The sequence below is a fragment of the Tauraco erythrolophus genome, chromosome Z, assembly GCF_009769465.1.
Source record: "Tauraco erythrolophus isolate bTauEry1 chromosome Z, bTauEry1.pri, whole genome shotgun sequence".
NCBI lineage: Eukaryota > Metazoa > Chordata > Aves > Musophagiformes > Musophagidae > Tauraco > Tauraco erythrolophus.
This window is the reverse complement of record NC_141496.1, coordinates 77,591,987-77,616,442: the sequence shown is the minus strand read 5'-3', so window position 1 is coordinate 77,616,442 and position 24,456 is coordinate 77,591,987. Positions and strand designations below refer to the sequence as shown.

Genomic DNA, 24,456 nt, shown 5'->3' with positions numbered 1-24,456 from the left:
TCCTTTCTAGGGAATCAGTGCCTATCCCAAAGCCAGAAACGCTGGTAAATGTGAGATAGTGCAGCCTGTACCCTGGGGGTTGTTCAACCAGGACAGCCAGCTCCAAGCACCAATTACATCTGCTCTGCTGCAGAGGAGAGGGCAGCATGGCAAACGCACCGTGGTGGGATTGAGCTCTCCTGACTCATGGCCACCCCTGAAGTACTAGGTGTTGCAATTTGTTTTACTCATGTTAGTAAACGATGAGCGATGTCTGTAGCGCTTTCCTTCTCTCCTCAAGATCTCCCCGGGTATAGCTAATTCTGATCCATCCACTGATGAAGGCAAGGTTAGTACTGAAGCACGGAAAAGGGAGTTTGCTGTGCTCCCGCCTGCACCGCTGGATTCCTGTGGCATTGCTGAAGTTGCAGAGTCCACCCTTGACTCAGCCCTCTGCGGTGTGCCAGCAGATAATAATGCTGCCCTGCCTGCGAGGGCTGGGCTGAGGATCAGAACATTTCTAAAACTGGTTGATGCCTTCATGCCACAGGAGCTCTATGCCTTCAGACGACCATTGCTTTTGCAAAACTCCCTAGAGCTGTACAGGGCATGCTGTGGTCCTACGGCATGCTGTGGTCCTACGGCACTGTCACAGAGGTGTAGATGTGGCCATACCACCCTGCCTCAATAGGACCGGGGCTTTGCTGCAACAAAAGTAAGACTAGGAGGAGAGAGGCTAGCTGGAGATGTGGATGGAAAGACATAGAACATGAGAAAGAAATCTGGTACTACTTGCCATTAAACATCTCTGAGTAAAACTCATTTGTGTGTCATCTGACCCCTTTCATCTCTTTCATTCGTAGAATCACAGAATGGTTTGGGACCTTAAAGATCATCTGGCTCCAACCCCCCTGCCATGGGCAGGGACACCTTCCCCTAGGTCAGGTTGCTCAAAGCCTCATCCAACCTGGCCTTGAACACTTCCAGGCATGAGGCATCCACAACTTCTCTGGGCAACCTGTTCCAGTGCCTCACCACCCTCAGAGTGAAGAATTTCTTCCTAATATCTAATCGAAATCTGCCCTCTTTCAGTTTAAAGCCATTGCACCTTGTCCTGTCACTACACGCCCTTGTAAAAAGTCCCTCTCCAGCTCTCTTGTAGGCCCCCTGTAGGTACTGGAAGGCTGCTAGAAGATCTCTCTGGAGTCTTATACCCAGCAGATATTTTTAATCTATTGGCATTTGAATTTGTTGCTTTCCTTTCAGTCAGAAACAAAGGTAAAACCCCCCTAATTTTACAGATATGCAGCAGCTGCTCTAAATGCTGCTTCTTAAACCAACATAATTACCAAATTGAATTAAAAATCAAAGGACTGTTACACAGCAAGGCTCAATCTTCTATTTCTTGCACACCAAATATTACTGGTGGCTTCAAGACCTGAGTCTAGATCACTCCACCTGAGAAAGCGTTAAAAAAAACAAACCAAGAAACCATGCCGATTCTGTAAGTGAATTGGAAAGCACTTTACCTCGTATTTTAAGAAACCCTGATGAATTTATAGGATGCTTTGTGATTCTGCTTCTGAAGGCAGGTGTTCCTTTAATCTGTTCATTCTTCACTCTCAAAGCAGCAGGGATTGTCATACTGTGGCTGACACCGGGCCCTGTTTGTCCACCCGAAAGCTAGAGCAGACAACAACAGGTCAGTTGTGGCCGAGCATCAGGATGATGATTGCTTTTGGATGATGGGTGTCCCAGGTATTCCAGCTAGATGCCAGGCTCTGGATAGTATCACAGCTAAACCGTAACCGTAGATTATGGTGAGCTTTTCTCTGAGCAGTCCATGCTCTCTCGCTGAAGAAGTTGCAGCACCTCTCCTCTCACCCTACAACCCTGCTTGCAGGGAAGAGGGTGTTTCTTGTGTAACTGCATCAGCTGCAGACACACCAGTGATGCCGCCTCCCCCCGACTCTCCCTGCCTTGTGATGGTTTCCACATTGGGTCTAGCCGATAGGGAAAATTGGCCATTTGGGGAATCATTCACACTGTGTGTGAATGGAAGAGGATGTCCCTTTGTACATCTTCCAGAGTCTCTGTGTCTCTACATAGTCTGTATATGTAATAAAAGGAGGTACAGCAAGCTATTCGTAATTCTCTTTACCTGTAGGTTTTGTCTTTTATCTACTATGTATGGAAAACCCCATTAATTTAGCTGGGCTTTGGGAATATGTATTTGTGAATTATTTTCCTCTTCATGTCTAAAGCAAATGTAAGGACCCATCAAAACAAATAAGTAGGAAGGACTGGCTGCACTGTGGGGAAAAGCTGTTAAGTTTAGGACAGGCAACGGATTGATCTGTTGTTGCTTCAGGAGTGGGTAACACTGGCTTTCACACACCCGCTTCCAAAGTGCAGAGGTACAACATTTACCTTTCCAGTGGTAAAAAAAATGCACTGGCTAGGATGTGAGATACATTTGCATTGACTTAGAAGATAGAAAGTCATCTTCCTTGTCTGAAATGGAAATGAAAATAAACAAAAATTCCTTCAATGAAAAATTAGACAGGTGAGAAGGGCAAAATGTCAGCAAGGAAGTTTCCCACAGGAAGCAGTTCTTCCAGGCTTTTGGATAGGCATTTGTCTATTTGAATAAACTGCTTTTCTCTTCCCCCCCCCCCCCCCCCCGGAGTGTTTAAGGGTGTTTTGTTTAAACTGTTGAAAACTAGCTACAGTGGTTGAGTACAGATTAAAAACAACAAAAGAACACATGTAGTGCTAAGCAGAGGAGTCATCCAACCAGCCTGTGTAAAGATTTTTCACTGCACTTTCAAGTGTTTTAAGCACTGGTAGGAAAAAATGCTGAATACCCTTGAGGACTGAACTGAGAAGTCGGTATGTTGAAGATTTTGTTGGAAGCAAAGATCTTCTTGGAGGAAAAAATTGTGGACGCTTCATTCCCTTATCTCATTTTCCCCTGGTAAGACAGGCTTTAAGGCAGGCATTTTCACAGAATCACAGAATCACAGAATGTTAGGGATTGAAAGGGACCTCAAAGGATCATCTAGACCAATCCCCCTGCCGGAGCAGGACCACCTAGATCAGATCTCACAAGAATGCGTCCAGGCGGGTTTTGAACATCTCCAGAGAAGGAGACTCCACAACCTCTCTGGGCAGCCTCTTCCAGTGTTCTGTTACCCTTACTGGGAAGAAGTTCTTCCTCATGTTTAAGCGGAACCTCCTATGTTCCAGCTTATAGCCATTTCCCCTTGTCCTATCATTGGATGCCAGTGAGAAGAGCCTGGCTCTATTCTCATGACAGTCACCCTTTACATATTTATAAACATTAAACTAACTAGATATTTAGCCATGGTCTTAGGGCAGGGGTGAGAGTGCAGTCCCATATTCTGAAGCCTCCGCGCTGTGTCTCTGTAAAGAAATAGACCACGACTTTTTGATTCCCTGGGAAGAGCTGTTTTTCCAGTGTTACCACGTGCAGCTCCCAGAGCTGCCCACTGGAATTTGATGAGTTTCTAAAAGCAGATACCCAAGCTGCCTTCAGACAGCATCAACAACCAGGCACACAAAGCAGTGACCATCTCTGACCTCCTCTTGGCTGTAGCCGTTTGCTTATCAGTAGCACTGAGAGAATAACAAGTACGTCTCTGTAAGAACTGCTGTCGGGAGGCTGATGGTGCCTGGGAGCCCACGGACACTGAGGCAGACGCCCTCGCCGGCAATCTAGCATAGACACAGATAAGAAAGTTCAGACTTGTCCTCAAAGAGGAGCGGGAAGTGGTATAAGGGATTTTCTGAGGGCACCCTCGAAGAGCTCTAATGTGGCACGATACGCTCCAGCTATGAGTTCCTTGTAATTGCAATCAAGATACAGAAAAGAGAAGAGAGACTGCAAGTGAATATGGAGGGACATGCAACATGTGAACCCCTGTTTGTCGTGAGTCAGATATAAGCAAGCTGCACCTTGCAGTGGAAAGGTGCTCCCGCCACCTCTCACACAAGCCCTCCTCTACATTAATGAAGTCCCAGAGTCGAGAGCAGCTTTGATGCTTGCTTTCTCATTCTCAAATGTTAGTACAGTATTTGCTGTTGCCTCTGTCCTAAAAGTCACCCAGACTAAAGCTGCAGGTGCTGCACTTCAGTATGAATCATAGCGTAAATATCACCACAGTCACCGCTCATCACAAACAGGTTTATTTCAAAATGACTGTTACAACATTCCTCCTTTGTTTGGCTGTTTTGCAGTCCTTCCTCAACTCCTGCCAGCACACTTGCTGTTGGGAGGTGAAAGAGATGGTCTTGTTTCGCCTCCCGTCACCCTTGGAGGCACAATCTGTTTAATTCACCTGTGAAAGGAGGTGAGGGGTCCCTCATCTGACCATTCTGTAAGATAAACAAACGTGGCGATTTCAGAGTCAGGTTTTTTCGCAACACAACCACATATCTACTACATCCGATTTCCTGCACAGCCTGTATGCGACGCATTCTGGTAAAATAAGGGGAGGTGTTCGGTGCAGAGAGACACCCAGATGCACCCCTGCACGGGCTCAGGTCTCTGCCCTGGGACATGGCGTTGCACAATCACCAAACTGCAGAGCACAGCCGTGCCCTGACCCCGTCTCCTCCCCTCGCTCACCTGCCCTCTGCCTGTGCAGGGGCTCCTGTAGCAGTACAGAGAGCATTGCAGCAGTAGCTCTGTGCCTGAACAGGAGGAACGTATTTCTCATCAGAGGACCTATAGCCACGCCACTGCCCCTCTGCAGCCTCGTGCCTTCAGGGTGTCTGTCAGCCAGGGTAAGAATCCAGTAAACAAGAGCACAAATCAAAAAACAATGTTGTGACCTATTTAATGGGAAAAAGACTATGTTGACCCAAGCTCCTGGCAAAACTCGTTTAATTGCTATAGCTGCTAGCCAAGTAAGTCATGTGTGGACATAGGTGTTTGAAGTCAGCATGCTAGCAGGGCCCCTGCTCAGCACACTTAAATGCGTGGCTGGACGGGAACCTGTCTAGGCACACGCTACTTCGGCAGCAGCAAAAAGAGTCTGGGAGTTGTTTCATCTTTCAAAAGGAAAGCATAATGCCTTTCTTTGTCCAGCACTCTCCGTGTAGGTGGGTGTGAATTTACTCTGTTCTTCTCAGGCTCCATGCTGCAGAAAGCCCTATAGAGGAGCCTGTCCTCCACACCATTTTAAGCCTCATGCTATCCTTTCAGTCACCTTCTCCATGTAGACAGATAGCTGGGCTTTTCTGTCAGGGGAAACAACTTGAGAAGAAGGAAGGAAGAAGTTTGCAGGGATGTTTACAGCGCAGGGGATGGATTTTTTAGACAAAGGCAGAGAGGGACGGGTGAGGCAGGGAACAACAAACACATCTATTCCAGCCTGAGGAAGCTCAGAAGAAATTAAGTTCTTCAAGTGGGAAAAGAAAACTCTACAGAGGCTATAGGACAAGAAAACACTGTAAAGCAAGGCTCAAACACAAGTGAAAAAAGTGCTGTAACAAGGTCTATGTAAAACAGGAGCTCTGATCTTCTGCCCTCACCCTGCCTGTTTCCGTGTACAAGTAATGTGATTGCTAATCTCATCCGTGAGTGGTGTTGCTTCATCAGCTCTGCCCAAAGCAAACGCTCAACTCATGATGCTCAGAGCATTCTCCTCACAACAAGTGAGTGCAAATAACCTCTGAGGGAAGAAAACCAGGAAAGCTGAAAGAGAATGAGAAGCATCCCTCTAGCATGAAACACACCATGCACAACCACCACCATCGATTCACAATATTCAAGCCCTCAGTTTGCACTCTGTGGACACTGGATGCATATAACTGTGAAATATTGCCATAACGCTTGTACAGGTCAGAACAAAACAGTAATCATCCATATACTTTGTGTTGCAGAGAGTAACACCTGCAAAAACTGCGGCATGAGCTTCACAGCAGCTTTGGGGCAGGGACAAAATTTTGTCTCACCAGTTCAACTCAGCCCCCATAGCATACAATTTGCTTACACCGCTTTTAGAAAGTTGCTAAGTTCTCAGGTTAGGTATTTGTGCAACAAAAATGTCAGGTTACTCTCCGTTTAGTCCTCCGAGAAATGCCATCTTCATTATACACTCTTCAAAACACACTTTTTTCCTACAAGACTGTAGAAAAATGTGTGCTCTGTAATTATTTTTTATTTTAAAGTCTTCATGAAATTTAGTGCTACAGTGCTGAAAAAAAAAAATCGAGGCACTGCATAACAAGTGAATAAAAAACTTATTGTTATCAGCTACTCCCTGAGCAAAAATAATTATTTCTGCCATATCACTGAAGCAGATAGCTTAGGTGTTTAGGCCTTGGCCCTGCAAACATTTAAAAGTGTGTGTGCAGTTTATTCATGTGATTGAATTCACAGAAATATATGGAATCACCTCTGTGGATAATATTACAGGGCATGGTTTTTCGAAGTTTTCAAAACTGAGATAGCTGGAGGTTCCTGACAAGTATTTTAGAAGTGGCATCTATAGAAACAGGAAATTTTTCTATTTTTAAAATAATGGATTCCTCATGCAATATGTTGAGCTTTAGTGCTGATCCTTTCAGTCTAACCGCTTTTCTAAGATGTTTGGTTAGAAAAATTATTGATGTTTATTATAATTGTTCATTTCTGCTACTGATGAGAAGTACATTGTTACATCATACTTGGCAGTCACAGAGTGTTTGGTCTTTACAGTGATTTCACTTACCCCAGAAGACTTCACATAATCAAAAACAGGCAAACAGAAAAGCAAAACTCCTCCTGCATTTGCCTTCCATCTGCCTGCTTGCAGTGCAAAGGCTTGATCTTCCTTGCTAAGGATATTGCACTGCCCTTTTGCTTTGACACACTTCAGTTTCTTCACAAAAGCAGGGCAGTAGGAATGTGCTTCCTCTTGCTCTTCATAGCTATGATTCGTCGTTTCAGGAATCTGTCCCAAGTAGTGACACAGAGGCAGTGATATGATCGTCTGCAAGTAAAGGAGAGAGCTAGCTGCGGAGGCAGCTGGGCAACATGGATGGCAGGAAACAGTGGCGGGAGAGTAGAAATGATGAATTCTCATCATCATTGGTTCTCCTTTTTGTCTCCCATTCTGCCTTTCCTCCAGATTCTGTATCGCTTCCCATCCTTACTGAGCAAGACAGAGCCATGCCACAGATAGCCTGGAGCAGTACGTGCTCAGACGGCGGAGCCCCGGCAGCTGCCCAGCACTGCTTCGTGATGGCTGTGGTCTGCCTGGCTTCCACCAGCGGAGACTCTGGTTTGGTTTTCTTCTATCCTACCAAACTGCTGCCTCCCAGGCAAGTTGGCGACTTCTCCTCCCTTTCACACCTGACTCACAATGGCCGATGTGCTCAAAAGACACAGGAGGAAGGGAACAGATGCACAGATATTGTGATGCCTTAGGTCTCATGTACTTAGGAAAGAAAAAAAGCAGAAGGTACTGATGGTCTGATTAAGGGAGCAGGAGCAGGGCAAGCATGAACATCACTATTTATTCTGCATTGGCTACCTAGCGAAACTCTTACTGCTGCTCTTTGAGCTCAGCCTACGTAAGGATGCGGGATGAGGCGCTGCGCACTTCGCTATGATTCACAGGAAACTGAGTACTTTTGTCTTTCTAAAAGAGGAAAATGCAAAAAAAGACAGTTGTGCTGAATTTCTGCTTGCAGTCTCTGTTTATAAGAAACCCCTGCTTCGTGGCACACTCAGCAATTTTGTCAGAAAAACACTCGGGTTAGTAGCTTCAAAGAGCTGTTGGAGAAATGTGAGGTAACCCTGGCAGTTCCCAGAACCAGTGGGAGGAAGGAACAAAACGGAAACGTGGGGTGAAAACAACAGGCAACAGGCAGGTGAATTACACAGGTACACAATTGCAAGTACAAAACTGAAGGTGAGGAGAGGTTGTCCAGCGCCTCGAGGACAAAACTGTTCTCTTACGATGTATCTCACCTACTTAGCATTCATAAAGAGCCACCCACAGCCCCGCTATCTGCAGTCTTATCAGAAAAAAAAAACACTGAACAGTGCAGCTGGGTTTCTATGAATGTTCCTTTGCAGTAGTATGGGAGAACAAGTAACCAGCATCTGCCTCAACTCCTCTGCTTATGGAGGAGAGCAGCAACAGCTCAGCCAAGACCTCAGCCGACCACGATATTTCCAGTCTGTTGTTTTCTCCTTCAGGCCCGTAGTGAATTCAGGATGCAGAATTGCACCTCAGCTGATGAATTACAAACCCCATTGATGAATTATTGTAGTCTTTCCAGTGTTTTGCACGATATTAATGGTTCTGGGCCTTTTTCAAAGAATGAACTAAAAAAAAAAAAAAAAAGTAAAAAAAAACAGCTTGAGAATTGGCATTGCATTACCCCTAAAGTTTAGGCAATCCTGCAGCAACGCATGTGCTCATTTGTCAGCCCGAGGAATTTGTCCCTGCGTCCAGGTTTTAGCTAAGAAAATACGTAAGAAAGTGTCCTGACAACTGCGAGGAGATTTTATGGAGACATCAGACCCAAATTATTTTCAGGATTGATCCCACACTCTCTCACAAGACTTAATTAACATTCATTAACATTCGCGGATGAGGAAGGCATGCAATCAATGCAAAGCATTACATTTAGTAGTGATAGCATCACAGTGAGGTATTTTATTTTTTATCTCCTTTTTATTTTCTGACTGTCTTCAATCAAGATTTAGCTGAGAACATACAATGTGCATTAACGTAGTATCTAGGGTCGCTGCTGCCCTTTGCATGTCTCAAAGGATAGTGATAAGAGAAGGCTGACACTTAATGAAACTGAATTTTACAGAGTGAATGGTCCTGCTGATAAAGGTTGGGGGCAGGAGGGAGGAAGACCTTGGTTTTGCTCATTTTTGTTTTGAAGAAGTTGAGACATGAAAGAGCACTATAAAGGACTATGAACTGACCTGATAGGTGGAAGAGAAAAAGCTGGGGGAAATGTTAAGAAATCCCACGTATTCTACTTAAGCCAACTATCAACTGGCAACTCTGTCCTTTGTTTGTCTTCATTTTCACTCCACGTGAGGAACCGTCAGCATGCAACATTTGCCACATGAGGAAAGGTCAGGAGAAAGACCGCCTCACCCGGAGTCACCACGGGAGGAGCAGGCAGCCTTGGTGGCGATGGGTTTGCACGGGATCGTCTGCAAGGCACGACGTTCTCCCCGAGTCTGGGTGAAAAGGCTCGTACGGCCAGAGCTAAAACATACAGACGTATCCGCGCTGGCCGTTCTGGTACCATTCAAAAACATGTGCATATCAGCTCTTGTTTAAAAGCAAACACGGAAAGCCAGCCAGTTCATAGAATCATCTGGTTGGAAGAGGCCCTCAAGATCATCGAGTCCGACCATTCACCCTGCACTCTCAGGGTCCCTAAACCATGTTGCTCAACACCAAATCCACACGGTTTTTAAACACCTCCAGGGATGGGGACTCCACCACCTCCCTGGGCAGCCTGTTCCCATACCTCACAACCCTCTCTGTAAAGAAATTCTTCCTGATATCTAATCTAAATTTCCCCTGGTGTAACTAATTTCCCCTGGCGTAACTGAGTTACCTGAGTCTGACTTTTCTAAACTATTTTTAAAAGAAAATCTGTACCTGCCAGCCTTTGTTTGATAGCTCTTTAGAAATTGATGTAATGTTTTCAATCCCCTTCAGACAAACCAGGCAACCGAGGACTTGAATGCTGGGCAATGGGCAACGTTTTATATGTAGTTTTTAAATGTAGCCAAATACAGAAAGAAGTATGGGCTAGTCTCAGCTGGATTTTGCCACTTCTGCTTAACTTGCCTTTCGCTGAGCAGAAAGAAGAGGGGAAAACAGCTTTCTATGTGGAATTAAAAATCTTTCTAGCCAGCTCAATCAAGCCTAATCCAGTAGTTGATTAGAGAATTCTGTAGTTTCAGTTTCAACTACCACTTCAAGGTGAGGAATTTTTAATACTATTACAAAGGAGCATTTTAATTTGAATGATTGTAGTATACTCAATGTAGAACATCACTAAAGAATGTTTTTCCATTCATAGTTTACCTTTCTTTCCAGTAATTTTCATGTACATTCCATTAATAGTTTAAGACAGTACAAATTCAGCCCGTTGAATGACATATGAAATAATGTGTGTGATGTTATATTTGAGTTGTGGATATATTATTTCATGAACCAATTATTAGTGTAATGCAAAAACAAACAAACAAACAAACAACAAACAAACAAACAAATACGAAAAGCTAAAACCAATTCCAAAAATACTCTTCTTGTTAGGAAAATAGAGTAATTGGAAAAATATTTTAACATTTACATTTATATTTGCCACTGTACACATAGCCAAAATAGTCACAAAATAAGGTTTTATAGGTAAACTTTAGACTACTAGTGCGTTGACTCTTGTGTATGTTTCTTCCTTTCTTTCTCCCTTCCTTCCTTTCTGTCAGTCTCCATCGAAGTATTTGAGGATTAATCTTTTGCAGCCAGACAGTGAATGTACCTAGTTCTAGATTTGAGTGCCAGGACTGAAGGCCTGTCTGTGTAAATTTGCACTGAAACCCACAGCAAGGAAAGCCTCTGTCAGCAGAGACGGCATCTGGAGCAGCCTGCATTCACCCAGGTAGACCAGTTCCACTGCACGCACTGCACAGAAGAGGGACAAGTCAGCCAGCGGCTCCTGTGCCCCCCAGCATGGCTGCCTCAGCCTTTGCCAACTAAAGAAAGGCGAAAGGAGCCCAAACTGTTCTCTCTCAAACACACCCTGTGTTTTGAACAGTTATTTGTTTAGTCAAACATGAAATCCTGAAAAAAAAAAAAAGTGAACTGGGGGAGAGGAAACAGCCAGTGCTTTGTTTGGATTGCAGTGTGTGCTCAGCTGTCTGCCCCTCATGCTAATGGCAGGCATTTGGGGACTGCTGTGGAGGGGCAGACAGCTGACGGCGACTCAGGCGTCAGAACAGCTCCGGAGCCAAGGGGTTTTGTCACCCCCTTTCCAGTGATGGGCAAAGGCCAAATTTTTGCATTAAATCATAAGTATTGTAGGTAATGAGTTGGTTGCAAGCCAGTGTGTAGAACAGCTTACTTGGCCGATACCAGAGGCTCTGACTTCCAGCGATACTGCTTGGGGAGGGAATGATCTATTCATGGGTTGTTAACTTCGTTTCAGTGGCCACAACAGCATGGTTCTGCTTCTTTTTGCCTCAGTTTTCCTATTTGTAAAGTGGGAATAGCAGCAGTTGTGAGTCACCACTGTTCTTACCCAAAAAGCACATGCACTGGGTCTCTTTTTCCTTTTACCTGATTTTCAGGAAAACAAACTTTAAACTGGTATCTGATTGTTTCAATTGCCTCTCTCCTCTTCTGCAAGCAACTTTTGTTTAACCTTCCCTCACATGATCTGTTAATGAAGTCCAGCCTGTAACTTTTAAGGTTAAAAATAATTCCTCACATCACTCGCAGCCTCTAACCTTATCATAGGAAATGCTTTCCAGCATGTCAGCTTGCCCTTTAGACACCACTGCTCCAAAAACAACAGGAGACAGACAAACAGATTTTTCTTTCATGGTCTGCAACTGTTTACAACAGCTTACAGAAGCACCAACATTGCACTCGAGCACTTAAAAGATTTATACTTCTCTGAACTTTATTACTGCTTCCGTTTCAAAACAGAAGCTTCGGATCATTGTTTATTTAATTCAAAATGTGATTTCAAATATTAAATAGTATATGAAATACTCTCCAAAACCTTCTATGAATTCTGTTAAAGTGCCTTCGTGGTGATCTCTAGAGTAGACATGGGCAGTAAAAAATTGGACTCGGTCAGAGGAACTCTACAATGCAGACAGGATTTGCAACTTCCAACTTGTTACAATAAAATTTTAAATCAAGGGAATCAGGAAATAGTAACTACTTTTGTGTAAAAATTTAAAAAAAATCCTTTTTCTTAAGAGGGAAAAAAAAACACCAGTCTTTTACATTTTAGAGAAACATCAATACAATGTGGCAATTATTTTGCATTTGTGAACTTCTACGTCAGCAGTTTAATATACTTACCCACATCCTCCCACTATTTCCTCAGATTAGATTTTAAAATCACAATTCTCCCAAAGCTCAGAAATTACTATCTGCCAGAAATCAAGAGGTACTGAGTAAAGAATAAAGAATCAAATCGAGGTTTGAAATTTTAAGTATGTGAGTTACACCATGGTCAAAGCTTCAAAGCTGACTTCAAGTATGACTCAGTATTTAGCCTTTCTAAAGAAATACAAGTTAAAGTAAAAGAAAAAAGAAACCAAAACAACTCATTTTTTATACGTGTATAAAAACAACTTCATCAGAAAACCTCACAGGAAAATAATACTGCTTTTGGGAAACCCTAACCCTGAAGTACTAGAACCCCCACCCGGTCTTTCTTGCAAGGCAAGCAATCCCTTGCATCATTCCCCAACTCCTATGACCAGGTAAGACACTGAGATGCAAACGAAGTCGCCTTTGCCTTGAGAGCCAGCAGAGGAACTGGAATGCAGTTTCTTATCAGGCTTTTGGGTGAGGAAATGATGGTTCTGGGAGATCACAAGACTGCTGAAAACAAAGAGATGTTTCAGAAGGCTTGTGTCACTGCTCCCCAGCCATCTCCCAGGTCTTCAGAAAACTCATAGAACCCTATCTACGATCCCTTGAAGCAGATGCTGCTTCCTTTTCTAACCTAATAATGATGCAACTAACTTCATTATGCCTGCTTCAGCTGAAGCCCAGTTTGAAACTGTTTTTTCACTAGGGAGAATCCAAACCAAAGAATCTTAAGCGAGTACTTACGCATATCGTTAGTGTCAGAGGGACATTATAAACTCCAGAGCCACCTCAGATCTTTGGTGAGGACTGTCTAGGTTGGGGAGGAAGGCTGGTTACTTTTCACGGAGCTGCAAGGAAGAAAAGAAACTAGTCATGCTTTTTTGGTAGCCTTTTTACCAGCCATGTTCAAATCAAGTGCGGTAAAAAATATCTGCGGTTCCTAAAACTTTTTGAAAGTGGCACTAAAAATAAATACTCAAGCGAGTAGCATTTCTAAAGATGGCTTAGGGATATCTATTCTATAATCGTCTTCTCACATCCTCCGAGCTTTCTGAAGCAGTCACTTTGGTGCTGGAAATGTACTGTGCTTTTTTTCTATAGAAAGAATCTTTACCGTAAAATAGAAGAAAAACATGATTATATTTCTGAAGAGAGTTGACCTGTTTCTTTTAAGTTTCGTTTTCCTACACGCAAATCTGACTCTGGCATTTCTTACACATAAACCAGACTCTGGCATGTAAAATGAGTCCAGTGCTCTCTGAAACACACCTGTGCTTTTCTCAATTGGGTCAATGTTTTGCTGAAGACAAGTAAGTTAGTCAGTGAAACCTTGCTGTGAAATACAGTAATTTGCATTTGAGGGTAGACGATACTTTAATATACACTTTGACCAAGACCATGCTGCTGTAGAAGTCCATTCTTAAGTCATGGCGTGGTAAGGTGAAACGACAGAAACCAAATTTAAGCCAGAGGAAAGTCATAGCCTTTTAAGTAAGCCAGCTCAGCTCTTTGTATTCCAGGAACGAAGATCCTGAATTTAGTCTTCATAGAAATGCAAAAATCGATGTTTGTCTAAACAAAATGTCCTTCCTTTGCTGTTTGGAGAAATGGCATCCATATATACCACTTGTTTTTACTTCAGGAAGGATTACCTTGAGATAGCTGGTCTGTGGGAGCTGCTTGTGCCACACTTTCATCACAGTTAAGTGTGACATAGCTTATCCTGTTTACGTTGCTCAGACGTTTTTGATACATTGCCAGCCTGCTGTAGCTTTGCAAGTCAACTACCATTACAAAGGAGCTTTGCTTTTGTAATTTCTCAGTCTTTTTTTGACACATACAGGTTGGCCCTTTCCTCTGTGCGTTTGTACCAGGAGAACAAAGGGCGGAGGGGGGCGGGGGGCGAAAGGATTTAAAAGTACAAAACCAGTTTCAGAAATCCTGGATTCAAATAAGCAGAGTGGTTCTGGGGCTGGGGGCGGGGGGGGCGCGATGTATGGCACACCTGGGATGTGCAGTGGCAGCTGAGTTTCACACGGATGAGGCACTTCCCTGGAGATCAATGCTGAGTTCACTCCTCCAACTGCAGAGGCAACACACCGCTATGCAAGTTCTTGGAACTGTTGAGAAATGCATGGCCTCTGTCAGCTGGTATCTTGTAGGACTCGATAGCTACAGGGCAATGGGCAATCTTTTGGCTGTTGCAATGGAAACATGACCAGTTATTAAAAGGTGATACTCCTGTGTCTTAGGAGAGTGATATGACAGGCTGAGAGAGTTGGGGCTGTTCAGCCTGGAGAAGAGAAGGCTCCAGGGTGATCTTATCGCAGCCTTCCAGTACTTAAAGGGGGCCTACAGAAAAGCTGGAGAGGGACTTTTTACAAGGGCATGTAGTGATAGGACAAGGGGCAATGGCTTTAAACTGAAAAAGGGCAGATTTAGATTGGATATAAGGAAGAAATTTTTTACTCTGAGGGTGGTGAGGCATTGGAACAGGTTGTCCAGAGAAGTTATGGATGCCCCATCCCTGGAAGTGTTCAAGGCCAGGCTGGATGAGGCTTCGGGCAACCTGGTGTAGTGGAGGGTTTCCCTGCCCATGGCAGGGGGGTTGGAATCAGATTCGAGGTCCTTTCCAACCCTAACTATTCTATGATTCTACGATATGCCTTTGGCAAAACAGTTGGAGTTTTGCATATATGGAGTTTCTCAAAAGCTGTTTTCTTCAAAGCAATTTGGAAAGTTACCCTCCAAAAAGGAGAGTTTTAAATTAATGGATAAGGGTCTTCTTCCTTACAAGTTTTGATCTTTTGAGTATTGCAGAAAGGACTGTGACTACTGTGATTAGCGTGGCTGTCTAGGCTGCTCTGGACTGCACAGAATGTCTTCAGTGGAGCTTTTAAGCAGAGGAACTGAAGGAGCTCTTGATTTCATCCCTTATGCCTGCTAACCTGGAAGAAGTGCTTTGCACACAAGACCCCCACATGATTGCTAGTCCCCACTGTGATGTTTTCAATAGAGCAAAGGCTGCTGGGTTTGGTGTGCTTGCAGCCAAGTGTCACAGGGTTGCACAGTTCGGCAGAAAATGGTTTCTAGCAGTTATCTGCCTGGTTATTACCTCCAGCTGCTGCCGCTGACCCTCTGTTCACTTCAGCAGACCAGTGCTTCAGTGCTTCCAGTTTAGCCTGTGAACGCATCGTGGTGCACAGACAGGAGCAGTAGGAACAGTGCTGGAACAAAGGGATGTCTAGTAGCTGTGCAGTACGGCATTTTTACCTTGGCTGAACTCGTGAACAGCCTCTGCAGCATGGTGGGCAGCCTCCACATTGATGGCAATATAATGCAACTCTTGGAGAGGAAATTTCGTCCAGGAGTTGGAGGTAGTCCTAGGACTTCACAGCTTCCCATCACAGGTTTCTAAATGGTATTCTTGTAATGACCAGGTTTTGCCCATAGCTGATCTCCTTTGCATCTGTTTCTGCACCTGGGCTCCCAGGCTTTCTTCACAAAATACCTGGGGAACCGGTATGACCACGCAACAGCTGTAATTCAGTGCAAGCCAAAAGTCAACGTGGCGAAGGTGAAAGTATTGCTGTTTCCTTCAAGAATTTCAACAAATTCTCAGTTTCCTTATGTACTGTAGTTAAACAAATGTGTAGGGTGAACTTACCTTCTTAGTAAAAATGGTATCTGGCATTCATGTGTGTGTACATGCACTACGAGTATTCATGAGGAGAGGTGGTACAGTGGTTATCACGTGCTAGCTAACTACACGATAGCTTCCCCGAAGAGACAGGACCTCATACCCTCTGGAAAAGCATCAGTTTGTCTTGGTGCATATCAGGGCACGTTACAGAGCAGCAAACATGTGATTTATGGTGCAAGACCTCCTGTGATTTTGACCTTACCTCCTGACATGCCAGCTAAACATCTTGCCCTTCTAGAAAAGAAGTCCTCGTCCATAGTTCGTTGTGAACTTAACCGTAGTCTTTCAATGCTCAGTTGATACCAGATACAATTGCAGAAACAAGGCTAACATAAACAGGACTCAGAAGTCCCATTGCACAGAAAATGTCAGCAAAAAGCTGCTAAGTTAAAGTTTTTCAAATGCTGCACAACTCAAAAAAAATCACAAAAACCCCTAGCTATGAGTTAGTCAGACTCTACGAAGTTCATCTAACTCTCACAACGTATTTACATGTGAATCGGTTAGGTAGTGAAAAGTTTCACACTGGAAAGATACAAACACATAGTCTCAGTGCATGCGTTTTCATTTTCTTTTACAAATAAGGAAATGGGTCATTTTCCTCAGAAAAGGCCGGTCTTGAAACTGTTGTTTGACAATTGGAAATACAAATGATTGAACAGAAAGCACAATGGTATCTAGCTTAATTTTTCAAAGTTGCACACGCTATTAATTATTCTAATTTGTGCAAGCATGCAATGTTGATTGTTGCAGTGTATATCACACACTTTCTTTCCTTTCAGAAGATGTTTCCATGATGTCTGTATGGTCTGTACAGTCAGCCACGAGCTGTATAACAACTTAAGGCAAAACAAGCACTTTCAGCCACAAAGACCACTAGAAATATTATAACATAGCTTTGCAAAGCAAGTAAATATTAAAATGATGAGCAAGAAATTCCTAAAAATTGTAATGCATCCAGTATGCATTTGCTGCAGTCCTATTTTGAAGAAGTCCTTTCCGTGTGTCACATTCCCGCTCAAAGTGACATAGCTGCACATACATAAACCATCCTAAATCGATCAGTCCTGAGTGTTCATATGCAAGCTTTCACTTTGGTAAGTAGTTTATCTTTAAAATATTTTCTTTTCTCAGAGGTTTTACAAGGCTTGCTTATCATTACTGACTAATCAAGGAGCACCATTGTTAGGTGTATTTACACATTTTTTGTGGAATCAGTACGCTAGTTCAGCAGCAGAAGATTTGCACGGGTACTGTAAAAAGACAAGACAACCCCTTCAACTTGCTCGTTATGTATTTGGCTCTCTGGGGCTTCCTTGGGCCAAAGACTACTCCCGGAATAATCTGGGTTAGGAAACAGGTATTGCTCATTTTAACAACACGCTGCCTGTCTTAAGACATCAAAAAAGGGAGAAGCACGTATCATATGATTTCTTCCTTTTTGCTGTTGTGCAACAGTCTGCAAACCCTGTTTTTTACTCTAAATACACACTATCAAGTTTGCAAGCTAAAGCTATCAGCAATGCTGCCTTTACGTGAGTTTAAGGAGGAGCCTCGCATAGCTCTTGCAGTTATTACACTACTAGAGGTGAGCTCTCTGTTTAAAATCAAAAGTTTGCCTCCTCCTGGTTAGATGTGGACCAAGTCTGTGTGTAAATCTTTAAATACCTCACGTGTGCGGCAACTTCGGTGTCACAAACCGTGTTTTCCAGTAGATAGTGCTGGATGCTACACATAAAAACACTAGTCACATTGGTGGTAAAATACCTGACTCTTACCAGTCTTGGGTCCAGATGCAGGAAAAAGCAGTTTTCAGGTGGTAAGTTATGGGGGAATAAAAAGGACTTTCCTGGAAACGTTTCCTGTACGGGTGTAAGCGCCGTGCTGCCAGGCCTCTGCCCAGTGTGAGATGCTCCCTCACACCTACGTCAGGGAAGCTGCCTGTCAGGGAAGCTGCCCTACCTGCCGCATTTCACCAAACCTGCAACGCGGCTCCGACGGCAGCAGCTCTCTCGGGTAGGAGCCGGTGGCATGGTCTGACACCCCGCTGAGGCGGCTCGGGGGGCACGGGTAGGCGCCCAGGGCTGGAGACCATCGGAGCACCGACATGACCCGAGCAAGAGCCGTCGATGGGGATGTGGGGACAGGGCTGGTCTCTCACTGCAAAACGCTTCGCCATTTTTGGTTTGGTTTTTGTTTTTTTCCTCCTGAATTTGTTTTTCCTTAGTCTGCCAGTTGCCAGCTTTAAGTCCTCCATAGTGTGAATTCCAACCGGCTTAGCGCGATGCTACTGCCTCCAGCCTGCCGGCACCCGCCATAAGTATTCAGACAAACACTGCCCGACATAAAGGCGGCTGCGGGATGCCCCCCGAGCTGCCCCGCATCCTCTTCAGCAGCTCCCGGGCCGCCCCGGGGGGATCGTCGGGCGGCCGGGACCGCTGCCCCCGGGTGACCGCGGCCCCGACCCCGCCCGCGGCCCCGGCGGGAGGCGCGGCCCGGCGGGGCGAGGCCCAGCGGCCGCCAATCGGCGCGGCGGGGCGGGCACGGCCGCGGCGGGTATAAGATGGGCGGGGGGAGAGGGGTGCTGCTCGGACGGGGAGCCGAGAGGACCGTGCCGGGGGTGAGCGGGCTGGCGGCGGGGGCTGCGAGGCGGTGTAGCGCCGGGCTGGGGCGGGCGGCTCGTGGGCCTCGGCTCCCTCCTTGTCCTGCGGCGGCGCGGCTCCCGCCGGGAAGATGCCGCCATTCCAGCCGCTTCCCCGGGAGGCTGCCGATCACCAGCCCCGCCGCCCGAGCTTGTTTACGGTCGCGGCCGAGGGCCCCCCTCCCCGGAGCGGGACGGGAGGAGGCCGAGTCGGTTCATGAGGGCTCGGCGGGGGTGGGGGCGGTCAGCCTGCCCGCCCCGGCGGGCTGTGGGGGGCGCGGGTTGCTCCTCTCCTCTGCGATCCGCTCCTGGAGGAGCGGGGGGTCGAGCCGGGTGTCGGCAGACAGGCTCGTCTCGGCTCTGGCAGCCGCCTCCCCGCTGGGGGCTGGGAGGCGAAGGGCCGCTCGCCTGCGCGCTGCTGCGCCTGACCGCCGCGCCTCCCTTCCCGGCAGATCTGCCAGCATGAATCTGTGCCTGACCGCGCTCTGCCTCTGCCTGGGGCTGGCCTTCGGCGCCCCGAGGGCGGACCCCGACCTGGACGGACACTGGCGGCTGTGGAAGTCGTGGCACAACAAGGACTACCATGAGGTGAGCGCCCGGGGGTACGCGCTCAGCCGGGCCCGGCTCGCTGAGTCACGCCGGCTTTGTTCCAGCGCCGCCGGCCGCCCGCGCTTGGGGAAGATGATCCCCCTCTTCCCGGGTCCCTTTTCCTGGGCCGGCGCATCGGCTCGGCCGTGCTCTACTCTTTGTTACGAGGGCGGCGAAGAGGCCGTCTCTTAAACAGCGTTCAGACTTCCCATCCGAGTAGTCGACGCTTGCCCGAGCATGTGAGCCGTAACAGAGCGCGCTGTTGTGTAAGTGGGCTTGGTTCGAACTGCCTCCTTTGAAGCGTGTTGTTTTCTGGCCCCTCAGAGAGAGGAAGGCTGGAGGAGAGTGGTGTGGGAGAAGAATCTGAAAATGATTGAACTCCATAATCTGGATCACACACTAGGAAAACACAGCTACAAGTTGGGAATGAATCAGTTTGGTGACATGGTACGTAAAGAAGCATGAAACATACAGTTCTAAACAGCAGTGTGTAATAGATGGTGACTGCATGTCTTGAATGTTCTTCAGACGACCGAGGAGTTCAGGCAGCTGATGAATGGCTATGCACACAAGAAGTCACAAAGAAAATACAGAGGATCCCAGTTTCTTGAGCCCAGCTTCCTGGAAGCACCACGATCCGTAGACTGGAGAGAGAAGGGATATGTAACTCCAGTTAAAGACCAGGTATTCTCTGATGGTGGATTTTTAATGAGTTATAGGTCCAGTTTCCTGAGTGCTACCTCGACTTCCGTAGAAGAAAAGCTCTGTGGACTTGTTTAATGAAGCCTGGTGCAAGCTTGCTCAATTGAGTGCTGGTTTGATAAAATTGCTGTACACTTTTAGGATTTTTTTAGGACTTCTGTACTAAATGTCTAAGAACTTAAAAGGCTGTAGTATCTTCACTTGAACATGCTGAGAATGTGAAATTGGAGTTGGTCTTGTGGCTTTTGCATTTTTAAATGTTTCGATCAGTTGCAAGGGAATTCTAGTTGCCTAATCTGTCCAGATTTGTAACTGGTGATTTCATTTCTTTCAGGGTCAGTGTGGCTCTTGCTGGGCTTTCAGCACAACGGGAGCTCTTGAAGGGCAGCACTTCAGAAAAACTGGCAAACTTGTTTCACTGAGTGAACAGAATCTGGTAGACTGCTCTCGGCCTGAAGGAAATCAAGGCTGCAATGGTGGTCTCATGGACCAGGCTTTCCAGTATGTGCAGGATAATGGGGGAATCGATTCAGAGGAATCCTACCCATACATTGCAAAGGTAAGGGTAATAGCTGAACTTCTGTTGCAGGTGTCACATCTTTTGTGGGGACAAACTATGCGTTGGGAAACTCTTACCTAGAAAGGAAAATGCCTAAGTAGTAATCAGTACGTCTGTTCTTCCTATTGCATCTTTCCTGAGAAAACTAGAATGGCCGCTAGCCCCAGTAGGAATTGCATACTGCACGGGACTTTGAGGTCAAAATCTTACCAGACCAGTTGGAAAAACTAGAGCAAGTGTTTTCATTCCTCCCTCTCATTGCTTCCCTCCTATTGGATGTCATGCCTTATCTTCATTGACACACCAAACCAGGACCCAGCCCTTGTCAACAGTGCTACGTAGTTGTTGGGGTGCAATTCACCTTCACGTAACTGAGCTGTTACGGGGTTGCTACCCATAGACCGGTTGAGTGTGACTTGTTTTTTAGCAATAGTTGTTGGCAATACCATAAGTTCTTCTGGACTAAACGTGCATAAATGCAGATAATGGGCAGACTTCTAAAATACTTCTAACAATCTACCAAAAGTTAAAATGGACATGAGAGGACAAAACAGCAGCAGTAAATTGTGGTATCACTTGAGAGCATGTGGTTTGGACTTTTCACCACTTGGAGTTCTGCTTGCTCTAGAGTACCTTTCCTTGCAGCTTATTTTGTGTTGACTGAATGTGCAATAGTAGTGTCGTTTGTTCTGAGCAACACAGAGCCTTTGGATTTGGGTTTCTGTTCACCTGCATCCCGGTAACCTCATTTTTTCCTCATCTTGGCTCTTCCAGATATCCCAGTTGGTTATAGGAAGTGGTTAACTTGCTGAGTGCAAACAGTAAGCAACTGGGTGTACTCTGTGTCCCTCTAGTTGTGAGAAGGCAACTGAAATTCTAATCTTGCCACACAAGTAAGGGAGGGATGTGCTTACTTCCATCTGTTACAATTTCACATGGCCCGACCTCCAAACTAGGCCCCTGTCCTGAGGCAAATGCCTAAGGCACCAACACTTCAGGCTTCATTGTAAAAAGATACTGTGAAGATGCATGGAGTACATGAATGCTGTGCGTAAGGTCATATAATACAAATGAATAACTTCCAAATAATTCTGTATAGTTTTTCAAACTATGACAAGATAACAATTGTGGATTTTAAGTGCTTGCTCATGAGCAGTTTCTGGGTTGCTTTGTAATTAATGAATACTTGGCACTCCACCATTGCCCATTTAATGTCTTCTGGGCTTCTTTCCTCCCTGAAAAGAAATTTGTTCTGCCCAACAAAGGCAGGGTTCCTGGATGTGATGGTCCTTTGCATCCCAGTAAAGCTTTCCTTTTGGGCTCCACTGTCCTTTGCCATTTCTGCGTGTTTGAGAAACTCAAAAGCAGCTTCTGTATTCTTCCTCTCTTCCTTTCAAAGCACTGCTGAAGAAATTGCATCTTCTTCAGCCTCTTGTTTTCCAGGCAGTGAAGCCACAGAATGTTTGGTAGTTCCTGTGCTCACCTGTGTGTTAAGTGGAGAACTATGTAATAACTAGGGCTTTCTTTATTTAGGATGATGAAGACTGTCGCTACAAGGCAGAGTACAATGCTGCTAATGACACTGGCTTTGTTGACATCCCTCAAGGACATGAAAGAGCTCTCATGAAAGCGGTAGCAGCTGTGGGTCCAGTGTCTGTTGCTATTGATGCAGGCCACTCTTCCTTCCAGTTCTACCAGTCAGGTGGGGATTTGTTAGCAACTTATGTGCAGGGAACTCTTTTTTGAATACTCAGTATTTGTTACCCTTAGTTTAGTAGGTGAAAAAAACAACTATGATCTTGTAACATACGACATAATTGGGAGTGCTCTCTAGTCCAGGTTCTCCACACTTTGTACTTCTCTTGCATATGTGTATACTGTCCCTCAGTTTCTACTGTGATATGTTTCACTTATGACTCCTTTCTCTGACTCTCAAGAAGCTGTGCAACGTTTAATGTGGAATACACAAAGCTTCTGGTGAGGGAGAAGGGTTTCCTGCAGATGAGCTTGTTCACATGTGAACTTACACCGCCGCAGGTATCTACTATGAACCAGACTGCAGCAGTGAAGACCTGGACCATGGTGTTCTGGTTGTAGGTTACGGCTTTGAGGGGGAAGATGTAGATGGGAAGAAATACTGGATTGTTAAGAACAGGTAAGATCTCTCTGTGCCTTGTGCCCTTTGGGGGTAGGGGAGAAGGGAAGGTAGCTTGTCATTTGTTGTCGAGGTCGGGGAGACAACAGTAATTAAAATCTGTGTGTGGAAAATGTAGAGACTGTTCACAGATGGTATTGAATGACAAAAGTTAAATCCAACTCATGCTGCTGACAGTCTAATAAAGTAGGCCTGAAGCAGCAAACTCATTCTTAAGCCTTTTCAGTTAATTCAAGGAAGCTCAGTACTGGAACAGCCCGTGAAGCTAGTAGATGTTAAAGTGGTGGACCAGAGGGGAGCAAGCAGAAAATAGGTTGTGGGGATGTAATGGATTTTTTTGGAAGCAGAGTGCTGCTAGCTTGTGTGAAATAGGGTAACACTTGAGTTTTAAAGGAGTTACCTCCTAGGTTGCAGGGAAAACAACAAATTAATGCCAAAGGGCATGTCACATGAGCTTGTCTCATGTTCTCTGTGGTACTGGGGCACCACCCTCTAATGCTGCTTGCAGTCTTAGTCGTCCTCCCTTAAAGTTGGCTGGGATCAGTGTCTGAGCTTCAGGCATCTGTAATCCAGGATTGCATATCGAGGCCTCCACCTAGGGAGAGGATGGCTGCACTCTTTATTTCTGTGAGCTTGAGGTGCCTCTTCTGTCACGTGTATTTAATTGCTGGAAAGCACTTCAGTTTGGCTGCAGCTATCTTGATTTTTCTCCATGAATGTGGAAGGCAGCAGTTTTAAGTTTAAACACTAAAGGAGGGTAGATAAGTCTCTTCTCAATATGAAAACAAATCATTTACTTCTGTTTTCAGCTGGGGTGAGAAGTGGGGTGACAAAGGATATATCTACATGGCCAAGGACAGGAAGAACCACTGTGGAATAGCAACAGCTGCTAGCTATCCACTTGTATAATTTGAAGACTGAACATTTCAGTGCAAGAGGGGATTTTAACTCAATGACCAAACCCATGTTCACACATGTGGTAGACTTGTATCCTTCAAAAATCAACTTGATTTTTTCTAAGCTTTTGAAGTATGTTTTACATGTTGGTGACATGCCACTTGTTTTAAATTAATGTAAATGTTGGTATGTAAACAGCTTGTAATATTGCTGGCTTTGGACTTCTTAATCTAATAGACTCTCCTTTGTATTTTTTCCTTTTTTTAAAATTGCAATGTGCTCAAAGGTTTACTTTTTAAATAAACACTTAAATTCCAGTGTGTACAGATGACTTGGCTTTTTGATCTGTGTTTTTTTTCTGGCTGGGATTCTTACCAAATAGGCATACTAAATCTTATTACTAACTGAAGGCTGTACGCATGCCTCTTCTCATCAGTTACTAAAATGCAGCCCTATCAGGCTAACAGCTGTTCTAAACTGGAGCGTAGTATGTGTGACACAAGTTACTTAAAATAAGAAGTAGAAAAATGTCTTTATCAACTAAAGTAGAAGTGACTGAAAGTCTGACCCTCATTCTTTGAAACTCCTTGCTGCCCAGAAGGTGTCTGTAAGCGAATTTTGGCTCGGTCCTGTGACTTAAAGGTGATGCCGTCTCTGGTTCTTTGTACTTCCTTACAAGGATGTTCAGTCTTTTCATGTCCTGCATGTGCATCTGATCTCCACTTAGCTTTAATACCATCAGTGTTTTCTTACGGCACCTCAAAGTATCACACTTCTGTAATTAGAGCAGTTGTCTCCTTTTGAGCCATATAGGATATAGCAGGAACACCTAAAGCAACTGCACTGTTCAAAGAGGTAGTTTGTTTCTTGAGATAGGTAGTACATTTAATACTATCATTCACTTACACCAGCTTTTGGCTGGGGAAAGAAAAGGAATGTTGTTCCTGTGGAAAAGTGAAGTTGGGCCACTCTGTTACTCTCTGGATACCTGATGGCTGACTGCTGCACTGTGGTGGATTATACTGTACCTCCTCTCCTGAGGGGACTTTTCTCCTCTGCAGGTATCTGTGCTGCTGAAACATAATAACTGGCTGTTATATACTGTTGTTTAGATGTGTTTTG

General features: G+C 45.1%; 1 protein-coding gene across 1 annotated transcript; it reads left to right on the top strand.

The window, feature by feature from the left end:
- The first annotated feature begins 18,400 nt into the window (after positions 1–18,400).
- On the top strand, positions 18,401–23,646 carry CTSL (cathepsin L). Its single transcript, XM_086628941.1, has 8 exons — positions 18,401–18,412; positions 18,886–19,021; positions 19,346–19,468; positions 19,550–19,705; positions 20,058–20,282; positions 21,816–21,984; positions 22,320–22,437; positions 23,247–23,646. The coding sequence occupies exons 2-8, from the start codon at positions 18,896–18,898 to the stop codon at positions 23,344–23,346; spliced, it is 1,017 nt and encodes a 338-aa protein (XP_086485067.1). The 5' UTR covers positions 18,401–18,412; positions 18,886–18,895; the 3' UTR covers positions 23,347–23,646.
- Positions 23,647–24,456: the final 810 nt, after the last annotated feature.

Bases quoted from the DNA above. Each gene is read 5' to 3' on its own strand.
- CTSL (XM_086628941.1), top strand. From the start codon at position 18,896: ATGAATCTGTGCCTGACCGCGCTCTGCCTCTGCCTGGGGCTGGCCTTC. The intron at 19,022-19,345 runs GTGAGCGCCCGG...CTGGCCCCTCAG, and splicing joins ACAACAAGGACTACCATGAG to AGAGAGGAAGGCTGGAGGAG. The intron at 21,985-22,319 runs GTGGGGATTTGT...ACACCGCCGCAG, and splicing joins CTTCCAGTTCTACCAGTCAG to GTATCTACTATGAACCAGAC.